The sequence below is a fragment of the Salmo trutta genome, chromosome 5 (assembly GCF_901001165.1).
Source record: "Salmo trutta chromosome 5, fSalTru1.1, whole genome shotgun sequence".
Lineage (NCBI taxonomy): Eukaryota > Metazoa > Chordata > Actinopteri > Salmoniformes > Salmonidae > Salmo > Salmo trutta.
In genome coordinates this window covers 22,636,817-22,661,352 of record NC_042961.1, presented here as the reverse complement: position 1 = coordinate 22,661,352, position 24,536 = coordinate 22,636,817, and the positions used below count along the sequence as shown (strand labels likewise).

The window sequence follows — 24,536 nt, the reverse complement described above, 5'->3', positions numbered from 1 at the left end:
AAACGTAAACAGACCATCAGTCCCGACCTTATAGCTAAATGGCCCCGACATACCATAAATCAGTACCATAACCATTGAGCTATAAAATAACAATCATAAGAAGTGTGAGTAGGTAGATTATACCAAATATTATTTAGAATTTCCCCCTTCTGTCTGTGACTATACTATTACAGGACATTACGACGTAGCCATCGACGCGACGCTTGATCTAGATCTGACGTCAAGACGTATTCTTTTTCGCACAGATTGACCAATAAGAGGCAAGTGCGAACACACTCCCCTCCCATTAATCCAAACAGATATAATTAAGGGGTGTGTTTCGAGGAAGTCTTTTTTCTTCTAGGAACCAACTGTCTGCCATCAAGGGCTATCAGGCGTGGATCTTTTCAACTCAACTTCTAATCAATTCAAACCTTGCTCAAGTTCGGGTAGAGTTTATCTGAAGCTATGAGCAGCCCACTGAGTGACCATGAAAAGAGAAAACAGATCAGCGTGCGTGGCATTGCAGGGTTGGGCGATGTCGTAGAAATCAAGAAAAGTTTCAACAGGCATCTTCACTTCACTCTTGTCAAAGATCGCAATGTAGCCACCCCTCGGGATTACTACTTCGCCCTGGCTCACACAGTCAGGGACCACCTCGTTGGGAGATGGATCCGCACTCAGCAATATTATTATGAGAAAGATCCAAAGGTAAAGGCGAAAACATCTCCCTGAAATTATACAGGAAGTGTATGGGATTTGGTTTCCTTGTTACTTTGTTGCACATGCAATGTGTCCAGTTGCATTTTGAAATCAGTGGTTATTTGTATTCTTGGTCTGTTCTTCATGCAAGTTTCTATTTGATTATTCCCAGATAGCCTGTATGTGTAGAAGAGGATACCCAAACATATTTCAAATACAAAATCTACAGTTACTGTGCGAAGCGACACACCCTCCCACCTTACGATGGCATGGGCATTTGGTTTGTCTTAATTATTCAGTTTAGTTGTTTCTGAATATTTTTCAAAATGTAGCTAGAGGTTGTCCATGTTTTATTGTGGACATACCCTTTTTACACGTCTGTGCATGAACATGCTGGAAACATGCCACCAGATATTGCATAACCGGCATCACAGAGTAATGGGCCGGAAAATGTATACACTTCTCTACATTCACCTTTCAACAGGCTAAACATGGTCTACCATAGTCTTCCTTTTTTCTTGGAAAGGGAATAATTAAAATTCAGAGTGTACTGCATTGATTGCTCAATCAGTAAAATAGCAGCTGCAGTGGTGACAAAGCACTGAGCTCCAGCCAAACCTAAAGATCCCAGCAGCATAATGTAATGTTCTCACTACCAAAGGATTCCACCAATGCACATGATCTGAGACAATGACCAGTTCCAGACCTCATGGGCAGGGTGACGGCTTTGAATGAATAACAGAAAAACCTGTTGGCTTTTCAACCGCCTATTGTTCAGAGCTAAATTATTGCATACAGCATATCCTCATGCCATCCATTGTGTGGAACTAAACAGTCCTACATCTGAGAAATACTTTTTTTCCTCCTGCTCTGGCAACATCAAGCTGACACATTCCTTAGCATAGCTTTGCGTTGGTTCTGATTCTGAACAGTGCCAATGACGTGATGGTATTACTTCCTCTCTGGGGGTTGGTGAGGGTGGTGGAGGACTGAGGGGGAATAGCCGGAGCAGTGAATATTGTGAGATGCATTAGGCTACAAGTGACAGAGTGCTGAGCAGAGGGTCTGCAGTACTGCGTGTTGGTGATTTATGACGTCATGCTGACCTAACTTTGCTCAAGTCTTTAGCACAGATTCTTCAGCTTCTGATGATCTCAAGTTGAGTAGCACCACTGAATGACTGGTCACAAATCTGTTTTGCTACAAAGTGTTTGAGTCATTGTGCCGACAGTATATCTTTTTTCCAAACCGTTTCTTTGACTGTTTACATATCTCTGAAATGCTGAAACCCATCTATGTCATCTTCAGAGGATCCACTATCTATCATTGGAGTTTTACATGGGTCGGACCCTTCAGAACACCATGATCAACCTGGGCCTACAGAATGCCTGCGATGAAGCCATCTACCAGGTAAAACCATACACCTGCACTGCCAGTGTCTTTTTAAAAAATTGTATTATTATTTTTTTAAACCTGTACCTCCTGCCATACAATCAGGATGAAGATGTAGGCCTCAAACTCCCCACGTATACATCCCTAGTCCATAGTCAGACCTGACTTTGTCTGCTTGGTTTGTGTGGTGGGCTTATTAGTGTCTCTCCCAGGTACTATGCTTTCATCACCAGTGTAACAGTCCAGCTCCAGCACTGAAGCTCACTGTGTTCTGACTGGGAGGGGGAGGGGGGGTCCTATTACCATTCATCCACTACATGTTTTATAAGGCCTCCCTTTGTTTTAGCTTTCAATGGGTATTTAAAGAGTTTCTTCAATATTTTTGAATGCTTTTTAGTCAGTTGTTCTGAAAGTAGCGCTCTAGAGCCAAAAAAGTGTTCCCTGAAATTGTGTACTACGTCACATGTGCAGATATGTGCACCACGTCAATGCACGCTCTTGCTGTGCTGTGTATACATCTTGCTAGCTGTCACTCAAATGTTGAGGGGCTGAAGCTCATTGGCTAGAACTTGGAACTGCTAGGGGGCTGGCCTACGTGGGGGAACATTTTGGGAAAATGATGCAGTACAGCTTCTAGAAAAACAGTTGCTTTCAAACTAGGGATTTCGTGGCAATTTAAGTGAGACAGTAATTCTGCTCATAGATTATGCATGTATGAACTACACATTGACACATCCAGGCCAAAACGGGAGGTTTAAAAAAAGACTTGGTCGCCAAAGTTCCAGAGCATGTCTTTAATGCTAGTAGCTGTAACCCTATTTCTCATGATGAAGGTGCCTTTGCTAGTGATGTTTTGGAGACTATCAGTACAGGCAGACTGTTTACTGAGGCTGCCTGCCCCAGTATCTGAGTGTTAGAGATGTCAACGATGACTATGACATGTCTCCGCTAGACCTTTTTTGGAAGTACATACCGGCCGTAACTAGAGTAAATTTAAGATAGTTGCTCAGCAAAAATCCATATTTGGTGAATAACTAACACATTTTGACATAACGCTTGCAGAGCTGTCTGAGTTTGAATCGGAGCCTCCCTGGGCGATCGAGAGGAGACCCGCCATACTCACGGTTGACATCTCTAACTGACAGATACTGGAGCAGGGGCTACCATGCCTCTCGTATAGTTTCTCAGTGTTATATCTGATTAGTAGACCTAGCCTATGTGATCTCCTCAAAAGCAACATGAGATTTAGACCTAATGTACAGTATCTGTAGCTTTTAACAATCTTCTTGTTCAGAATTGGACAATGCACCCTTTTGTTTGCACTAAGTTAAAATAGAATCTCCGTATGAAAGACAAGGCATCATCACAGCCTGCAAGTGTGAGGTCTGTTGGCCACGTTGCGTAGACGGGTAGGCCTGGATTGGGAGAGTCAACAGCAGTCAGTTCTCACTCAGCAGAGAAATCGTAGAGAAATGTAGGCCTATATTTGTTTTATTTCCTCATTGGTCTTCATCAGAACACAATCTACAAGGAACATCATGTTACAAGTGTATGATTTAAAAAATATCACACACACACCAACTAACCTGCAAGTCGGCTACATACTGCTGTGTCTGTATTGCCTAAATTCAAACCTTAAAATAGTAGGCTTATTAGGACTACTTGTGCTTTAAGTTTCCACAATACAGACAAGGGTTACTCAAGTTCATTTCAAACTCTATTGGCACCTGATGCTGATGTATGCCTGGGGCTGTATAGGAGATGTTTCTAATGAGTTCTCTCTGCTGACCAGCTGGGCTTGGACATAGAGGAGCTGGAGGAGATAGAGGAGGATGCTGGCTTGGGGAATGGGGGACTGGGCCGCCTTGCAGGTAAGGCTTCAAACACTCTTTGTCACACTCAGACATTCGAACATGATCTGTGTAAACTCAAACATCTCACCCAATGCAGGCAAATGTAAGTAGAGCATACCATAAGAAATGGATCTTCACACGTTCCTCCATTTCAGCTTGTTTCCTGGACTCCATGGCCTCTCTAGGCCTGGCAGCCTATGGCTATGGCATCCGCTATGAGTTTGGCATCTTTAACCAGAAGATCTCCAATGGCTGGCAGGTAATGGAGCATGGCATTCCTGATCACATTTAGCGGTTATTGTAATATTGCATCCGTACATATCTTTGTTCCCTCTCAGGTGGAGGAGGCTGATGATTGGCTGCGGTATGGGAACCCGTGGGAGAAGGCTCGTCCAGAGTACATGCTCCCTGTGCATTTCTATGGCCGAGTGGAGCAAACAGCAGGGGGCGTAAAGTGGGTGGACACCCAGGTGAGTCTGTGCACCAGACACACGCGTACACATGCACACATACACCATGTGATCAGAGACAAAACATTTGAATCGATCGGCATTTCTCTTCTAATTCTCTGTTTCCCATCTCGTTTCTCCTAATGCTTTTTTTTGTTTGTTCCCTAGGTTGTCCTGGCCATGCCTTATGACACTCCTGTGCCTGGATTCAAGAACAACACAGTGAACACCATGAGACTGTGGTCTGCTAAGGCACCCATTGACTTCAACCTGCAGGAATGTATGGCTCCATGCCCATTTTTAGCATAGATCTGTTTAGCTGTTGAGATATATAGCCTGTTGACAGTAGAGGTTGGTAACGCTACTCTTTAATCCAACTGTAGCTGATACACTCAGGTGCCTAAAAGACACCTTGCTAGTAGGCCTATGTTAAGAATACACTAGTCACAATTGGTAATGGCAGTTATATTGCTGTCCATGGGAGCTAATTAATCTCTAGAGAACTGTGGTATGTAGACCTTGACCTCTCCTACGCCCCTCAAGCTCCCACAAACCCTCAGCCCAGCCTTGAACTGTGAGTCCAGTTTTGCACAGATGGACATTTCTTTTGAGTTTCTAAGGATCTATTTACAGGAAATACATCCAGATTTTTCTTTGTATCATATTTATTACTTACAAAGCCATCTGGCCTGGAAGAGTTGAAGTTCTCTTATTCTGGGTTCTTGGTTTCTCCTCTTCTATGGCAGGTGGACAGAGAGCCATGGAAATTATGCTAATATGAGCTGAGGTCCAGTCGGGCCAAGATTAATGGGTATTTATGCAAAGAGTGGCAATGGGGGGGAGATGGTTACCTTAAAAAAGAAGCTGCTTGGAATACAAAGTGTTCCCCCCTGTACCAACACAATGCCATTGCCCCATTGGTGGGGGAGGGGAGAGGGCAGCCTGCCAACATTACCCATGGATACGACCCTCTTAGGACATGGAGCTTAGGGCGCTTTCTACGCTGACTGTTTCCAGGAACTCTCTACTGTTGTGCAGAAGATCCTTAATGAAGTTGGCCACGCTCAGACTCAATAAATTCAACACTGGATCCCATTTCAAATGCTGTGACATTACATAGTACTATGATGGTGTGCCATTCTCCTAGTGAGGTGTGTGTGTGTGTGTGTCATCTTCCAAGCTGTATTTAGACGAGCCTGAGGCAGGTTTGGTTGAGTTAATGTTTACCACGCAAGCATGTGTAGCCATGACAAACAACTGGGTTCCCTGGGCTCATGTAATCGACGAGTGGTTACAGCAAAGGACAAACCTACAAGTCACATCTCTAGTGACAGCTTAATGTCAGTTTTGAATTAAGCATCAGGTTTTTTTTCAACCACTACTCAATTGCATTAGGATCAGTTAAAAAACCCTTTTTCAAAGTGATGTGTAGACCATCTATGTTGTTTTATACTGTGTACCTATACTGCTCAGCCACAGCAGGACCCACAACAATCAAGCTGCCTAAAGCCTTTGAAGAGGAGCAAGTCCTCGACCTTGACAGACTGCTGATGTATAATTGAAATACTGTATCGTTTTAAATGGTCCCCTCTCTCTTGTGCAGTCAATGTTGGTGACTACATTGAAGCTGTGTTAGACCGCAACCTGGCTGAGAACATCTCACGCGTCCTCTATCCCAACGACAATGTGAGTATCTATGTGGACCCTTATGGGGTAGAGATGACATTCTGCAAGTGCTCAAAGTGAAAATGACCAGCAATAGTGTGTGTGTGTGTGTGTGTGTGTGTGTGTGTGTGTGTGTGTGTGTGTGTGTGTGTGTGTGTGTGTGTGTGTGTGAGTGTGAGTGTGAGAAAAAGACATTTGCTAGGCCACACGGGGGTGGTGCGTTCTCTCCAGCCATGACTTAATAAGGTCATAATGGATGTGTTGTGGTGGTGGCGGAGTGTCTTAGTACAGCATTCAGCACGATCTCCTCAGTGCTGCAGACTCCGACGTGTAACGTGAAGCACGTCAGCTGTTCAAGTTAGGATGAGGAAACCACAAGGTTGCTCAACATGTACTGAGAATGGTATTACTCTAGATGCATGTACAGTGAGGGGGAAAAAAGTATTTGATCCCTCTGCTGATTTTGTACGTTTGCCCACTGACAAAGAAGTTATCAGTCTATAATTTTAATGGTAGGTTTATTTGAACAGTGAGAGACAGAATAACAACACAAAACGCATGTCAAAAATTTTATAAAATGATTTGCATTTTAATGAGGGAAGTAAGTATTTGATCCCTCTGCAAAACATGACTTAGTACTTGGTGGCAAAACCCTTGTTGGCAATCAGAGGTCAGACGTTTCTTGTAGTTGGCCACCAGGTTTGCACACATCTCAGGAGGGATTTTGTCCCACTCCTCTTTGCAGATATTCTCCAAGTCATTAAGGTTTCAAGGCTGATTTTTGGCAACTCGAACCTTCAGCTCCCTCCACAGATTTTCTTTAGGATTAAGGTCTGGAGACTGGCTAGGCCACTCCAGGACCTTAATGTGCTTCTTCTTGAGCCACTCCTTTGTTGCCTTGGCCGTGTGTTTTGGGTCATTGTCATGCTGGAATACCCATCCACGACCCATTTTCAATGCCCTGGCTGAGGGAAGGAGGTTCTCACCCAAGATTTGATGGTGCATGGCCCCGTCCATCGTCCCTTTGATGCGGTGAAGTTGTCCTGTCCCCTTAGCAGAAAAACACTCCCAAAGCATAATGTTGCCACCACCATGTTTGACGGTGGGGATGGTGTTATTGGGGTCATCGGCAGCATTCCTCCTCCTCCAAACACGGCGAGTTGAGTTGATGCGAAAGAGCTCCATTTTGGTCTCAACTGACCACAACACTTTCACCCATTTGGCCTCTGAATCATTCAAATGTTCATTGGCAAACTTCAGACGGGCATGTATATGTGCTTTCTTGAGCAGGGGGACCTTGCGGGCGCTGCAGGATTTCAGTCCTGCACGGCGTAGTGTGTTACCAATTGTTTTCATGGTGACTGTGGTCCCAGCTGCCTTGAGATCATTGACAAGATCCTCCCGTGTAGTTCTGAGCTGATTCCTCACCGTTCTCATGATCATTGCAACTCCACGAGGTGAGATCTTGCATGGAGCCCCAGGCCGAGGGAGATTGACAGTTATTTTTTGTTTCTTCCATTTGCGAATAATCGCACCAACTGTTGTCACCTTCTCACCAAGCTGCTTGGCGATGGTCTTGTAGCCCATTCCAGCCTTGTGTAGGTCTACAATCTTGTCCCTGACATCCTTGGAGCGCTCTTTGGTCTTGGCCATGGCGGAGAGTTTGGAATCTGATTGATTGATTGATTGCTTCTGTGGACAGGTGTCTTTTATACAGGTAACAAGCTGAGATTAGGAGCACTCCCTTTAAGTGTGTGCTTCTAATCTCAGCTCGTTACCTATATAAAAGACACCTAAGAGCCAGAAATCTTTCTGATTGAGAGGGGGTCAAATACTTATTTCCCTCATTAAAATGCAAATCAATTCATAACATTTTTGACATGTGTTTTTCTGGATTTTTGTTGTTGTTATTCTGTCTCTCACTGTTCAAATGAATCTACCATTAAAATTATAGACTGATCATTTCTTTGTCAGTGGGCAAACGTACAAAATCAGCAGGGGATCAAATACTTTTTTCCCTCACTGTAGATATGTGTAGCATAGTTAGTATGGGTGGAGTAGAGGTCTATTCCTGCCCCAGTTTGTCCTTGGTTAAATAAAAGCAGCATTTGGTAAAAGTTGGGTCCACCCGTGCCTCTCATACATACTCCTGCTGAATCTGACATGGTAGTGTGATACAGTGCAGTCAGAAAGTTTTCAGACCCCTTCACTTTATTTCACATTTTGTTACGTTACAGCCTTATTTTAAAATTGATTAAATTGTAAAAAATCCTCATCAGTCTACACACAATACTCCATAATGACAAAGGGAAAAACAGGTTTAAAAAAAAATATGTTTGCACATATATATATATAAACGTTTTATTCAGACCTTTTTCTATGATACCACGTGCATCCTGTTTCCGTTGATCATCCTTGGAGTCCACCTGTGGTAAATTCAATTGATTGGACATGATTTGGAAAGGCACACACCTGTTTATATAAGGTCCCACAGTTGACGGTGCATGTCAGAGCAAAAACCAAGAAAATCTAATTTTATTGGTCACATACACATGGTTAGCAGATGTTAATGCGAGTGTAGTGAAATGCTTGTGCTTCTAGTTCAGACAGTGCAGTAATATCTAACAAGTAATCTAACAAATCCCCAACAGCTACCTAATACACACAAATCTAAAGGGGCGAATGAAAATATGTACATATACATATATGGAGGAGCGATGGCCGAGCGGCATAGGCAAGGTGCAATAGATGCTATAAAATACAGTGTATATACATATGATATGGCTAATGTAAGATATGTTAACATTATTAAAGTGGCATTGTTTAAAGTGACTAGTGATCCATTTATTGAAGTGGCCAGTGATTGGTTCTCAATGTAGGCAGCAGCCTCTGAGTTAGTGATTGCTGTTTTTCAGTCTCTCGATCCCAGCTTTGATGCACCTGTACTGACCTCGCCTTCTGGATGGTAGTGGTGTGAAAAGGCAGTGGCTCGGGTGGTTGTTGTCCTTGATGATCTTTTGGCCTTCCTGTGACTTTGGGTGCTGTAGGTGTCATGGAGAGCAGGTAGTTTGCCCACAGTGATGCGTTGTGCAGACCCCAACACCCTCTGTAGAGCCTTTCGGTTGAGGGTGGCGCTGTTGCCGTACCAGGCTGTGATACAGCCCGACAGGATGATCTCGATTGTGCGTCTGTAAAAGTTTGTTAGGGTTTTGGATGACATGCCCAACATTTTTCAGCCGCCTGAGGTTGAAGAGGTGCTGTTGTGTGTGTGTGTGTGGGTGGACCGTTTCACTTTGTCTGTGATGTGTACGCCGAGGAACTTAAAACATTCCACTTTCTCCACTGCTGTCCCTTTGATGTGGCTAGGGGGTGCTGCCTCTGCTTTCCTGATGTCCACGATCATCTCCTTTGTTTTGTTGATGTTGAGTGAGAGGTTGTTTTCCTGACACCACACTCCGAGGGCCCTCACCTCCTACCTGTAGGCCGTCTCGTTGTTGTTGGTAATCAAGCCCACTACTGTCGTGTCGACTGCAAACTTGATAAATGAGTTGGAGACGTGCATGGCCACGCAGTCGTGGATGAACAGGGAGTACAGGAGCGGGCTGAGCACGTACCCTTGTGGGGCCCCAGTGTTGAGGGTCAGAGAAGTGGAGATGTTGTTTCCTACCTTCACCACCTGTGGGCGGCCCGTCAGAAAGTCCAGGACCCAATTGCACAGGGCGGGGTTGAGACCTAGGGCCTCCAGCTTGATGATGAGCTTGGATGGTACTATGTTGTTGAATGCTGAGCTGTAGTCAATGAACAGCATTTTTACATAGGTATTTCTCTTGTCCAGATGGGATAAGGCAGTGTGATGGCGATTGCATCGTCTGTGGACCTGTTGGGCGGTATGCAAACTGAAGTGGGTCTAGGGTGACAGGTAAGGTGGAGGTGATATGATCCTTGACTAGTCTCTCAAAGCACTTCATGATGACAGAAGTGAGTGCTACAGGGCTGTAGTCATTTAGTTCAGTTATCTTTGCCTTCTTGGGTACAGGAACAATGGTGGCCATCTTGAAACATGTGGGGACAGCAGATTGGGATAGGGAGCGATTGAATATGTCTGTAAACACACCAGCCAGCTGGTCTGCGCACGCTCGGCTAGGGATGCCGTCTGGGCCAGCAGTCTTGCGCGTGACATGGCTGGTTTTCTTTTTGTAGTCCGTGATTTCCTGTATACCCCGTGACAGCCGTGTCTCGTGTCTGAGCCATTGAATTGCGACTCCACTTTGTCCCTGTCACCGGCATTTTGCTTGTTTAATTGCCTTGCGGAGGGAGCCATATTCCCAGAGTTCGAAGGAATTGTCCGTAGAACTCCGAAAAAGGATTGTGTCGAGTCACAGCTCTGGGGAAGGGCACCAAAAAATGTCTGCAGCATTGAAGGTCCCCAAGAACACAGTGGCTTCCATCATCATTCTTAAATGGAAGAATTTTGGAACCACCAAGACTCTTCCTAGAGCTGGCCGCCAGTCAAACTGAGCAATCGGGGAAGAAGGACCTTGGTCAGGAAGGTGACCAAGAACCCAATGGTCACTCATACAGAGCTCCAGAGTTCCTCTGTGGAGATGGTTGTCCTTTTGGAAGGTTCTCCCATCTCTGCAGCACTCTACCAATGAGGCCTTTATGGTAGAGTGGCCAGACAGGATTCCACTTCTCAGTAAAAGGCACATGACAGCCCGCTTGGAGTTTGCCAAAAGGCAACTAAAGGATTTTCAGACCAAGATTCTCTGGTCTGATGAAACCAAGATTGAACGCCAAGCGTCACGTCTCGAGGAAACCAGGTACCCTCATCACCTGGCCAATATGATCGCTACAGTGAAGCATGGTGGTGGCAGCATCATGCCATGGGGATGTGTTTCAGCGGCAGGGACTGGGAGACTAGTCAGGATCAAGGCAAAGATGAACGGAGCAAAGTACAGAGAGATCCTTGATGAAAATCGGCTCCAGAGCGCTCAGGACCTCAGACTGGGGGCGAAGGTTCACCTTCCAACAGGACAACGACCCTAAGTACACAGCCAAGACAACGCAGGTGTGGCTTCGGGACAAGTCTTTGACTATCCTTGAGGGGCCCAGCCAGAGCCAAGACTTGATACCGGTCTAACATCTCTGGAGAGACCTGAAAATAACTGTGCAGCGATGCTCCCCATCCAACCTGACAGCTTGAAAGGATCTGCAGAGAAGAATGGGAGAAACTTTCCAAATACAGGTGTGCCAAGCTTGTAGCTTGGCATACCCAAGAAGACTTAAGGCTGTAATCGCTGCAAAATGTGCTTCAATAAAGTACTGATTAAAGGGTCTGAATACTTATGTAAAAGGGATATTTCAGTTTAGTTTTTTGGTTTATCCTTATGGGGTATTGGGGGGGGGGAACAACTATTTAATCTATTTAAGAATACGGCTGTAACGTAACAAAATGTGGAAAAAGTGAAGGTCTGAATACTTTCCGAATGCATTGAATACACTATTTATTCACAAGCATTTCACTGCACCTGCGATAACGTCTGCAAATCTGTATCCGACGCTAAACTGATGCTAGGTATTCACCACATGGGGTCAACTTGCCCTTGAGTGATTGCTTTGAGAATAGACTGTTATAATTCTAAAGTGTGTGTGTTCAGTTCTTTGAGGGCAAGGAGCTGCGTCTGAAGCAAGAGTACTTTGTGGTGGCCGCCACACTGCAGGACATCATCCGCCGCTTCAAGTCCTCCAAGTTTGGCTGCAGAGACCCCGTCAGGACCTCCTTTGAGACCTTCCCAGAGAAGGTATTGTATTTCACTATATCCAATGTGAGCAGTCAATAGTTTTTTTCTTTGATAAACCCAACCTTATTGCTGTTCCTCAAATCCCATACACAACCTTTTAATATTACACATTCTACAATTAGTACAACTATTTTTTTCAAATGTGACCTTTTATTTAACTAGGCAAGTCAGTTAAGAACAAATTCTTATTTACAATGACGGCCTACCAAAAGGCCTCCAGCGGGGACGGGCTGGGATTAAAAATAAAGGACCAAACACAGATCACGACAAGAGACACCGCAACACTACATAAAGAGAGGCCTAAGACAACAACATAGCATGGCAACATGACAACATGGTAGCAACACAACATGGAGCAGCACAACATGGTAGCAGCACAAAACATGGTACAAACATTATTGGGTACAGACAACAGCACATAGGGCAAGAAGGTAGAGACAACAATACATCATGCGAAGCAGCCACAACTGTCAGTAAGTGTGTCCATGATTGAGTCTTTGAATGAAGAGATGGAGATAAAACTGTCCAGTTTGAGTGTTTTTTGCAGCTCGTTCCAGTCGATAGCTGCAGCAAACTGAAAAGAGGAGTGACCCGGGGATGTGCGTGCTTTGGGGACCTTTAACAGAATGTGATTGGCAGAACGGGTGTTGTGGAGGATGAGGGCTGCAGTAGATCTCTCAGATTGGGGGGGGGGGGGGGTGGGTGTGAGGAGTGAGGCCTAAACCATGGCCATGACTGACACTCTCCTCTCTCCATCCACTGGTAGGTGGCCATCCAGCTCAATGACACCCACCCTGCCTTGGCCATCCCTGAGCTGATGAGGATCCTAGTGGATCTGGAGAAGTTGGACTGGGACAAGGTAACGTATTCTCCCAGGCTAGGGTTGAATGGCGGGAACCCAGTTACCGAGATTTGCCGCCAAAAAACACTCTTTTTACCCAGGATAAATAACTGCGGGAAACCAGTGAATTATAATACATTTATTTATATCAACAGCATGATGTAAAATGGAACTGTTAAATTATCTGCAATGTCTAAAACTTGCTTCTGCGGTCTGCCTGATCAATCATCAACGCTCATGTTGACAGCCCATCTCCGTATGGAGTGCACTTCACAATGCATATAGACCTATCATCTCATGGTTTTTTCTTGTGACAGATTGGTTTACATTTGCTGCAGCATAGCCTATGATACAGTAATATAAGGACTGAATGCGCGCCTAATTTACACATCTTCTTTCGGGGGTCGCCTTATTTTTTTTATTGTAAAGATGTATATTGTTTTTAATTGCAGCTGCAGTTTAAAATAAAAAAAAACAGACTATCACTCGAAGACTGCTCACACAACAATATTTCTCTCTCTCCATCAATTCCATTTGAAATTGCATCCAAAATAGATAATCCTGTTCAAGATTGAGAAATATACAGTTGAAGTCGGAAGTTTACATACACTTAGGTTGGCGTCATTAAAACTAGTTTTTCAACCACTCCACAAATTTCTTGTTAACAAACTATAGTTTTGGCAAGTCGATTAGGACATCTACTTTGTGCATGACACAAGTAATTTTTCCAACAATGGTTTAGACAGATTATTTCGCTTATAATTCACTGGATCACAATTCCAGTGGGTCAGAAGTTTACATACACTAAGTTTACTGTGCCTTTAAACAGCTTGGAAAATTCCAGAAAAGGATGTCATGGCTTCAGAAGCTTCTGATAGGCTAATTGACATCATTTGAGTCAATTGGAGGTGTACCTGTGGATGCATTTCAAGGCCTACCTTCAAAGTCATTGCCTCATTGCTTGACATCATGGTAAATACAAAAGAAATCATCCAAGACCTTAGAATTTTTTTTATAGACCTTCACAAGTCTGGTTCATCCTTGGGAGCAATTTCCAAACGCCTGAAGGTACCACGTTCATCTGTACAAACAATGGTATGCAAGTATAAAAACAAGTGCAAATCAATCCCAGAACAACAGCAAAGGACCTTGTGAAGATGCTGGAGGAAACAGGTACAAAAGTATCTATATCCACAGAACTGAAAAAGCGTGTGCGAGCAAGGAGACCTACGAACCTGACTCAGTTACACCAGCTCTGTCAGGAGGAATGGGCCAAAATTCACCCAACTTATTGTGGAAGGCTACCCAAAATGTTTGACTCAAGTTAAACAATTTTTAAAGGCAATGCTACCAAATACTAATTGAGTGTATGTAAACTTCTGACCCACTGGGAATGTGATGAAAGTAATAAAAGCTGAAATAAATCATTCTCTCTACTATTATTCTGACATTTCACATTCTTAAAGTAAAGTGGTGATCCTAACTGACCTAAGACAGGGAATCTTTACTAGGATTAAATGTCAGGAATTGTCAAACTGAGTTTAAATGTATTTTGCTAAGGTGTATGTGAACTTCCGACTTCAACTGTATATCCTAGCCTATCTGTTTCAGCTAATTAATTCAGTGCAGTATTAGCCTTATATTTAGCTAATGAATGATGGGTTATTCATCATAAGCTTCTAACTTATAGCCTCTATCTTTTGCACAATACGCACGCACCTGTGCACTGCTGGCCTCTCTCCTTTAACAACGCTCCTTAGCTCTTGGAGTCCCAAGCAGGGAGCGCTCGACTAGAATAGCTTGCTGGACGTTTTTTGTTGTTGCATTTCTTATACCAATAGACTATGAGTAGAGAGACGCAAGCCTTTGTTTTGCTGAATGTTAAATACAGCACACAGAAGTCACAGGTAGGCTGGAAGAAGAGCAAACGCGCCATGTCGGTAGGCTATAGCAGTTATTTATTCAGACCTATAACCGTTCAAGCTTCGTGAAGTGAGGTGGAAGCCGTCTGCATCTAATTCTAGTCTAACATTATTCAAGGATGCCATTAGAATGATGACGATAAGGACAATGAAACGTATTTCATTTAACTGTTAAAAGCGAGGAAGGAAAGAAGCAACAATACAGAGAAAGAGGAGGTAGGCTAATAACATTACTGGAAATATTCTGAAAGGAATATATGCGTCAGCCTACTAATTATACAAATAGGCCCTGCTATATTTCAAATTCCGATTTTGTTAGCCTGTACTTGTGACTTTGTAGGCCGCATGTGCTGCACCAGAATTGCATGTTTTAGCAGCTTTATCATGGTTTGAATGTGTGTAATTCCAGTCATATAATACAATACAGTAATACAGGCGCTTGTTTAATTTATTTACAGTAGGGGTGCGTGGGTAAAATCCCTGGTGAAGCCCGAGAGAAAAAAAAAAGAAGCTGTATTACAACCTGTGTGTTGTGATAATTGCGTTGTTCGCTCTACAACCTGTTAGTTCATATGCCTTGCGACTGCTATATATATATATATATATATATATATATATATATATATATAGCACATAAGTGCCAAGACAATAAGAAGACACAGTGGCAGAATCAGTTAAACCACGCCTTTGTTTCATTAGAAAACCGGAGAGATACCATATTGCATGTAACAAGCATTTACATGACCTTCAGCACGGTCAAGCAAGTTTATGTTTCCGGACCACTAAGCAACTATTGATTTGGAACCACAGAGACTTACCACAAGTCACAAAGAAAACGGGAGCTGCTTCCACTGTTCCAGCACCATTTCAACATCAGATCACCTATGCTTAGTCTAATACAGTGACAACTAAAAGATACCAAAAACAATTTAGTCTTATCAATGTAGGATAAATATAATGTGTCTATCCATGGTTCTGATTTCTGTGCAAGTGATTGCGTGTGCGTACACATTTGTGCAAGTAGAAATAACATGTTGACTCGGTCTACTTGTAGAGAAATGCCAATGCCACCCTCCTCTCTTTCATGTTGACAAAACAGTCCATCACTCTGCTTATATTTTCTGTTGTCCTAGGGCTACCTGCCTAAGGCTAGCGAGCAAGCATTTAACTTCCTAAGTTGCTCGCTCGCTAGCTAGTTAACGTTAGCCTTCTACATATTGAACTTCCATCCTCTCAGGCCAGGGGAACAATATATTAATTATGATTGGATCAGAATCCAGATATACATCCATGGCTAATTTAGAAAAGGGCCAATTTCAACTAGCTAGCTAGCTCCTGGAGGACAACAAGATGCAACAATTCAAGTTGTTTCTGTCAATGACATATGCTCTCAATGCGATTTGAAAGGAGTGATGCCAAATCCAAACTGGCTTCCCTTGACACTTAACATTTTTTTTTTGGGTGCGACAGGACCTTCACAGTTGAGCTTACTCGGTTTAGCTCAATGCTGATTGGCTATCCTATTTTTTTTTTTACTTTTTTTTTTTATCAAGGGAGGCCAAATCCTCACTGGCTTCTATTGCATTTGCATTCAATGATACGGGCCTCAACAATGTCATAGATGTTTGGACCAGACAGCATCAGATGGAAACCTACAGAGACAGAGGGGGTGCTGTTTAACTCACTCGAATGCTTTCTCCGGTGAGATGCATTCAGCCTTTTGCGAGTTGAAGGAAAATTATGAAACACAGAGAGACTAAATATAAATTAGTCTCTCTCTGATTTGTCTTTTTCTTAGTGCATTTTTTGAGGAAGCCTGGCTTCCCTTGGCACCCATGAATACACGCCACGGTTTATTTACCCAAGAGAGCATATAGCTATCTACATCTATGGGCTTTCATGTTTTTCTGTCGTGCGTAATGTGCAGTAGCCTATATATCATATGTATTGGATAACGGCACAATCACTTAGGATTTTAAAATGGATTTTTAATGTAGGGCTCATAAAATGTATTTAATGAATGGGTCATCAGGCTCAGGTAGGATCAGGCTTGATCAAAGTTCTAATCAAATCCAGACAGGCCTATTTATATGCTTTTGAATGACACTTGAGGTTTTGGCGGGAAATACCGGGTTACCCCGTGAGAAGTGATTTTTATTCTCAGGATGGATCAGTTGTGAAATACTGGTAAAATATTCAACCCTATCCCAGGCCTGGCACTCACTATGACAGTCAGACAAACGGTACCAAGTGAGACGGCTGTGTAGATGGTAGGACTGCTTAGGTGTGGGACTGTGTCCCAGTGTGAACTCTGGTTGAACTGGAAACCAGAGCTGTTTTGGGGCAGCATTGTTTGAGGAGGGTGGTTTTTGCCAAGTCATCGTGACGCGGTAACTGATCCAGAGTGTTGAGCTTGGGTGGAGCCTGTGTATTGGGCAATGCTTCCCTCCTCAGGAAAAACTTCCTTCTGCTTGAAGAAATGATACAGTTGGCTAGGAATCACATTGATTTGATATACATCTGTTATATTGTACAGTACATGCAATTTCCATTTGTATATGTACAGTATTAGTTATTTATCCTAATCAAATCAACAAACATGTTTTGTGATTTATTAACTGTGATTCGGATGCACTTGTATTGTATAGACATTGTTGACCTGCGATGCCTTTTTTCTCTTCTTTCCTTACTCCGTCCCCTGCGTGTTCCAGGCCTGGGAGGTGACGCGTCAGACGTGTGCCTACACCAACCACACCGTCCTGCCTGAGGCCCTGGAGCGCTGGCCCATCAGCCTGTTTGAGAAGCTGCTGCCTCGCCACCTGCAGATCATCTATGAGATCAACCACCTCCACCTCCAAGTAAGCCCTCTGTGTCCACTCACTGTCTCGGGACAAAGGAGGCTGATTTCTGCTGCTCTGAAATGGGAGATATTATCATTCATCTCGACTTGGTACGTGCTTTTGATACCGGGTGCTCGAACAAGCTCGTCCAGAATGTGTTGAGTGTGTGGATCTTTTTTCTATGCTCCGAAGGATCCCTCCTCCCTCCTTTTTGAGTGCTGTTGTTTCTTTCCACAGATCTAAGCTCAGTGTAACTTTTGACCTTTTATATTAGTAATCAGCAGCACACAAATGCAAGTTGGGACTATATGTATGCGTACTTGACTTTGTGAATGCGCACTTATGAGTTGATTCTCTGTGCCCTCTCAGAGGATCGCTGCCATGTTCCCAGGGGACGATGACCGTCTGAGGAGGATGTCCCTGATCGAGGAGGGAGACCCCAAGAGGATCAACATGGCCCACTTGTGTGTGGTGGGCTCCCACGCTGTCAACGGGGTCGCCCGGATCCACTCTGAAATCGTCAAGAACACTGTGTTAGTGTTTCACCTGATTTCACCTTTTGATTATTAAATAAGTCTAACCAAAATAGGTGGTGATGGTGGCTGCTTTGCATGAAACAATTTACAGGCTAACCTGGAGTATTGTTTTATTAGCTTTCCAGTTATGTTGACATTCCTGTTGCGTTGAACAAGTCTATCAGAAAGACATCCACTGATCCACTAACTTGTTGTGTGCCTGATATATTCATTTGTTGTATGCCTCTCCGTCCTCAGTTTCAAGGACTTCTATGAGGTGGAGCCAGAGAAGTTCCAGAACAAGACCAATGGTATCACTCCTCGCCGCTGGCTGCTGCTGTGTAACCCAGGCCTGGCAGACCTCATCGCTGAGGTAACAGATTTTTACAGAGCTAGAGTACAGCGTACCTCTGAGTGTCTTTTTGGTGCTACCTGCTGGGGAATGAACCTCATTGTGGGTTAGTAGTCCTGCACACCCAATGAACTAATGTCTACCCTTTGTTGTGTTGACACTGATCAGTATGTCGTTTTTCAAGACCACAGAAGTCTCTGCACACTGTGTCCACATACTCAAATTCCATTATATGACTATTGTAACTATTTATGCTTTCATGCTTTTTGTTTTCATTGTAGAAAATTGGAGACGATTTCTTGACGGACCTCTTCCAGCTGAGGAAACTACTGGACTTCATTGATGAAGATGCTTTCATTTGTGACATCGCCGATGTAAAACAGGTAGCTACTCATTCAGTTCCACATTCTTAACATCGCAACCCTTTATTTACTTCTCCCAAAAACACAAGAATATAGAGTTGATACAATCTGGTGTCATGGCCAGACTTGGGAAAACCCCTCTGTGTGTTATTACAGGAAAACAAGCAGAAGTTTGCAGCCTACCTGGAGAAGGAGTACGAGGTGAAGATCAACCCTGAGTCCATCTTTGACATCCATGTGAAGAGAATCCACGAGTACAAGAGACAACTGCTCAACGTCCTCCACATCATCACCTTCTACAACCGTAAGAGCTCCTCCACACGTCACAATATGGGGCGATATTAGTGCCAACATAAATCTCATACTTCAAACAACTGCACAGTGGAGACTGGTTGCACAGCCAGTACTTTCAGCAACCCAAGGAGCTCAGTGTTTTAAATCCCTAATGATTTAAGGCTCCTGAGTGGCGCAGCTCGGTCTGGAGGCGACACTACAGACCCTGGTTCGATCCCGGGCTGTATCACAACCGGCCGTGACCGGGAGTCCCAAAGGGCGGTGCAAAATTGGCCCAGTGTCATCCGGGTTAGGGGAAGGGTAGGCAGTCCATTGTAAATAAGAATTTGTTCTTAACTGACTTGCCTAGTTAAATAATATTTAAATGGGTTTACATTAATTTGACATTTAATTCAGGCAACTTCTATTGAGTAATTCATTAGACAAAAATCTGTTCATTAGAACATCATGGTGGCAATGAAAGCCCACTGCTGTTTATATCGTAATCTCTAGTGACACTGTCATTTTGGTTCTGGGCTATTTGGATAGAGATCACAGTAGTAGGTGTACACTGCCCTCTGGCTGTGGAATCGTTTTTAATTTGATTTAACCTTTATTAAGCTAGGCAAGTCAGTTAAGAACAATTCTTATTTACAATGACGGCCTAACCCGGACAATGCTGGGCCAATTGTGCACCGCCCTATGGGACTCCCAATCACGGCCGGTTGTAATACAGCCTGGAATCGAACTAGGGTCTGTAGTGACGCCTCTAGCACTGAGATGCAGTGCCTTAGACCGCTGCGCCACTCGAGATCCCAGTTAACTGAGCTGAGGGAAATGGAGTAAATTATAATATTTCTCTACAGGGATTAAAAAGGACCCCTCTAAACACTTTGTTCCCAGGACTGTGATAATTGGAGGAAAGGTATGTAGCTAGACATCTGAGGTATATGACACAATCAGTCACTATGGAAATACTATTTTGTTTATGAAAATTAAATGTTATAACTGATCTGTTGACTTGTTTGTGATACTTTATATTCGATGTAAGATGAGTTAGTCATTCAGACATGTATGTATATATTTGTTTTATTTTTTAAAATTCTTTCCTCATCAATATCCAACTGTTGACGCTGTGTTCTCTACCCAGGCTGCACCTGGCTACCACATGGCCAAAATGATCATCAAGCTGATCACGGCGGTGGGCCAGGTGATCAACAACGACCCGGTGGTGGGGGACAGGTTAAAGGTCATCTACCTCGAGAACTACAGGGTCTCCCTAGCAGAGAAAGGTGAGAGGATGGTTTGTCCAAGGATTCACAGATGGCTTCCTTTCCTCATGTCCTCTCCTTTATGACCATCAATATGAAAGGATTTGATGGGTGTGAGGAATAGGGTTCAATCCTATCTAGTCCTGTCTGCTATCATTGAAGGAAAGAGAGGCTACTGAGAATGGAACCCGAATCCTGTTTGTATGGAGCTATGGTTTGGACTGTGGACAGTTGTTTACGTCAATGTTTTAATGTTGTTCTACAGTATGTCTACATGTTACTGGGTAGCAGTGGTGGAAAAAGTACCCAATTGTCATACTTGAGTAAAAGTAAAGATACCTTAATAGAAAATGACTCAAGTAAAAGACACCCAGTAAAATACCACTTGAGTAAAAGTCTAAAAGTATTTGGTTTTAAATATACTTAAGTATCAAAAGTAAAGGTAATTGCTAAAATATACTTAATTCTCAAAAGTCAAAGTATAAATCATTTCACATTCCTTATATTAAACAAATGGCATAATTTTTTTGTTGTTTTCATTTCCGGATAGCTAGGGGCACAATCCAACAACACACAGACATAATTTACAAATGAAGGATTTGTGTTTAGTGAGTCTGCCAGATAAGAGGCAGTAGAGATGGCCAGGGGTGTTCTCTTGAATTTGACCATTTTCCTGTCCTGCTGAGCATTCAAAATGTAACGAGTACTTTTGTGTGCCAGAGAAAATGAACGAAGTAAAGTACATTATTTTGTATAGGAATGTAATGACATAAAAGTTGTCAAAAATACTTTAAAGTACTACTTAAGTACTTTACACCACGGCTGAGTAGGATATACCTAGTATGTTTGTTGTTAAGCCCTTCCCTCTCCCTGCTGTATGTTCCAGTGATTCCAGCAGCTGACTTATCAGAACAGATCTCCACAGCGGGAACAGAGGCTTCTGGCACTGGCAACATGAAGTTCATGCTGAACGGAGCGCTCACCATCGGCACCATGGACGGAGCCAACGTAGAGATGGCTGAGGAGGCCGGAGAGGAGAACCTCTTCATCTTCGGCATGAGGGTAGAGGATGTGGATGCCATGGACCAAATAGGGTGAGAAAGAGCTGACTGGATTGGTGTCAGAATGAATGGGACTTGTCATAGACTTAGAAATAAGAGACTCAGAGCAACGGCAAGCGTGCTCTCTTACAAACTGGACAGCAGACATTTCCTTGTTCATTTTATAGGGATATTTCACCCAAATTACAAAATGACAAATTGGTTTTGGTACCAAAAACTAATGTCATTTTGGTGAACTGTCATTTTAACAGTCAAGATCGCATTGGTAAATATTTACCCTGTAATGTTTAGCCATCATAAGGATAACCTTGAACCCTTCAACCAATGTATCTGCCCAGGTACAATGCCAGGGAGTACTACGAGCGTCTACCAGAGCTGAGGCAGGTGATTGATCAGATCCAGACTGGCTACTTCAGTCCCAAAGAGCATGAGCTCTTCAAGGATGTGGTGAACATGCTGATGAACCACGACAGGTAAGCAGAATAACAGCAGTGTTGTTAACATATCGGTGTTATTAGCATATTGTCAGCTCTTCAGATTGCAAGGATGAACTGACCCTGCTTGCTGCTGTTAGCCCATAGGGCAGGGCTCCCCACTGATGGGCTGAATTTGGCCCGTGGGTGATTTAAAAAAATAATAATAATAATGATTTGGTCCCCCTAAGTTTTCTGAGCAAAACATGTATTAATTGTTTGACATAAGACTGTAAAAACACCAGAAATCTCACTCCAAGTGATTTTAATTTTGTAAATCTGTTCCAAAGTACTCCCACGCAAAATAGAGAGGGATATGTGATCGTGTACAAATGTAAGCAAGGTTTGAAATGATTGTTTTAGTCAAATATTATATCAGTTGGGCTTTTTGCGTTCAATTTGTAAATGATTTGTAATTGTGTTCTGGCCTCCTGACCATGCGGTCAAGAAAAAAATTGGCCCACGGCTGACTCTAGTTGATGATCTCTACCATAGGGTACATGATCACTGTTTTATTATCTGAAATGGATGTGATATCCCTACGTTTTGAAAACCTAAGAACTAATTTGTCACTGCATCGCTTCCTCACCTCAGGTTCAAAGTGTTTGCTGACTATGAGGCCTACATCACTTGCCAAGATAGAGTCAATGAGCTATACAAGGTGGGCTATGTGTAATGGATTTCATACCATGAAAACATTTCAGAAAACAAGTTTGAAGAACAGTTCTTATACACTTCTGTCTATTTGAGCTTGTGATGTCTGGCCCTTACATTGAGTTTTATTAAGTCCACCAGAGGGTGCTGTCTGATATGACTCTGTCTGCCTTCATACCGACACAAACCGCAAAGCCATCTCTCTACCTCTACCTGCCTACCATTGGGAGGTCAGAGCAGTCAGCATGTCACGTTTACCTGTCAGCAGCCCAGTCCTGGTGTTGGGTTACCGTCTCATTAACAGCTGGGGCTCCTGTTGCGCTCTACGGTTGGGTTGTCACAAAGTGCCACAATTTACAGCAAACCCCATTAGCTGCTTCTATTACCAGTTCCCCATGTGGTTGTTGAATTACCACATCCGTTACAATAGTGTAGACCTGCAATCGTCTGTGTACTCAACGTAATCATACTAGACAAAACAAGAATGCAGTCGTTTGTGGCCGAAATTTTGATTGTGAGCTTCCCAACTGTTTTCTTTTCAGAACCCTAAAGAGTGGACAAGAACGGTGATTCGAAACATCGCTGCTTCCGGCAAGTTCTCCAGCGACCGAACCATCAGCGAGTACGCCCGGGATATCTGGGGCGTGGAGCCCTCCGATGTGAAGATCCCACCCCCCAACGAGCCCCCTGTTGAATCCCACAAATGAGGAGCCTGTCTTCACTCTCCAGTTAGGGGACAAGTGCTTGTGTTACCTCTCCTCGCTGTAGGTCCGTCTCATCAGGCTTGACTCATAGCCCACCCATTACAACATTGCAGAGATGGGGTTAGAGTCGGCGGCAGATCGCGTGCACGTCTGAATAGCCAAAGGAAGCTTGTTTGAATCTAGCCTCTGCTTACTATTACTCCTGCTAGTCTTTGACTCCACCATGTGCACGGATACTGTAGATGCCAATCCCAGTAATGACCATACAGTTTACACTGCTGAATATGATTTGTCTATTAGTGATTCGGAATAGTTAACCAAAAATAACACATTTTGTTTGCTACTAAGACTTGTAATGGGGATTTTGTTTTAATCATCACTGACAAAGCATTTCAGAGTTATAGAATGTGTATATGTAAAGTCAAGTGCCTGGTCATTAATGTACCAATTCTGGACCATAGCATTCATAAGAGAGAGAGAAACAATGTTATCTAGAAGCAAGTGCCTGGTCTAAAGCTGTAACATGCCATTGGTTTAATGGAATGTTTTGTACAATTCTACTGTATTTGATTTGAAAATGTGTAGTATACAGCTTGGGCAAAACAGTTCTGATGCTTGACTATGTCCCTTATTAGGAAAACCTGTTAGAACACTGTCACACTTCAGAGACTATGGAGCAGCTGTCACCACAAATGGCCTTGGCGTGACTTCTGAATTGAGATGGCTACTGTATAAGTATAATCTATATTTCAGTAGCATCACTTAAATGTCTTCGCTCTAAATGTACTTCAAACAAAAAGCATATGCTGTTTCTCAGTAACTACCTTTTACGCAGTCGTCTTTTTTCATCCTTGAATAAGTACTGTATCACTTGTCACCGCAATCATGTTCAAATTATTAAATGTGTTATTTGTGATTATAGTGTGAGGATATCATTCTACATTCGAGTATAGGGAACCTCAGGTAAATAGTCAAACTGCAGTGGCAGCCCGTTGTGGTCTGCCATGTCTCTGCATCCTGGCTTGCTTCTCAAACTGGTCCAACAGGAGAGTGTTCTTACTCCCACACCCTCTCACCAAGCCTGCTTCTGATTTGTGGGGACTAATCACAACTACAGCATGACAGTTTAACCTTCAGTATGTTTTTGAAGACTGCATCTACACAGGGAGCCCAATTCTGATCTTTTTCACTAATTGGTCTTGACCGATCAGCTCTGATGTAAAAATCTGTGACTGGCTAAAATACCAATTAGTGGAATAAAATAGTTGGGCTGCCGGTGTAAATGCAGACCATGTGGTATTGCCACTTGCTCCCAATACCATCCTCAAAACAAAGTATTTAAAGCTAGAATCCTTAATTGAAACAAAGCATCACCCTGCCTTTTTCTGTAAAAAGCTCAGGGATGGGCCTAGAGAAATGTAACCGCT

The 24,536-nt window shown here is 43.3% G+C and overlaps 1 protein-coding gene across 1 annotated transcript; it reads left to right on the top strand.

Annotated features, from left to right (window-relative positions):
- The first annotated feature begins 447 nt into the window (after positions 1-447).
- Positions 448-24,025, top strand: pygb (phosphorylase, glycogen; brain). Its single transcript, XM_029752997.1, has 20 exons — positions 448-690; positions 1,990-2,091; positions 3,866-3,944; positions 4,082-4,185; positions 4,265-4,396; positions 4,544-4,655; positions 5,979-6,061; positions 11,698-11,841; positions 12,608-12,700; positions 17,316-17,462; positions 17,814-17,977; positions 18,218-18,332; positions 18,593-18,694; positions 18,830-18,977; positions 19,813-19,871; positions 20,097-20,238; positions 21,104-21,311; positions 21,617-21,751; positions 22,346-22,412; positions 22,948-24,025. The coding sequence occupies exons 1-20, from the start codon at positions 448-450 to the stop codon at positions 23,110-23,112; spliced, it is 2,544 nt and encodes an 847-aa protein (XP_029608857.1). The 3' UTR covers positions 23,113-24,025.
- The last annotated feature ends 511 nt before the right edge of the window (positions 24,026-24,536 follow it).

Excerpts from the sequence above, each read along its gene's own strand:
- pygb (XM_029752997.1), top strand. The coding sequence starts at position 448 with ATGAGCAGCCCACTGAGTGACCATGAAAAGAGAAAACAGATCAGCGTG. Across the intron at positions 4,186-4,264 it reads AGATCTCCAATGGCTGGCAG|GTGGAGGAGGCTGATGATTG; the intron begins GTAATGGAGCAT and ends GTTCCCTCTCAG. Across the intron at positions 17,978-18,217 it reads GAAATCGTCAAGAACACTGT|TTTCAAGGACTTCTATGAGG; the intron begins GTTAGTGTTTCA and ends CTCCGTCCTCAG.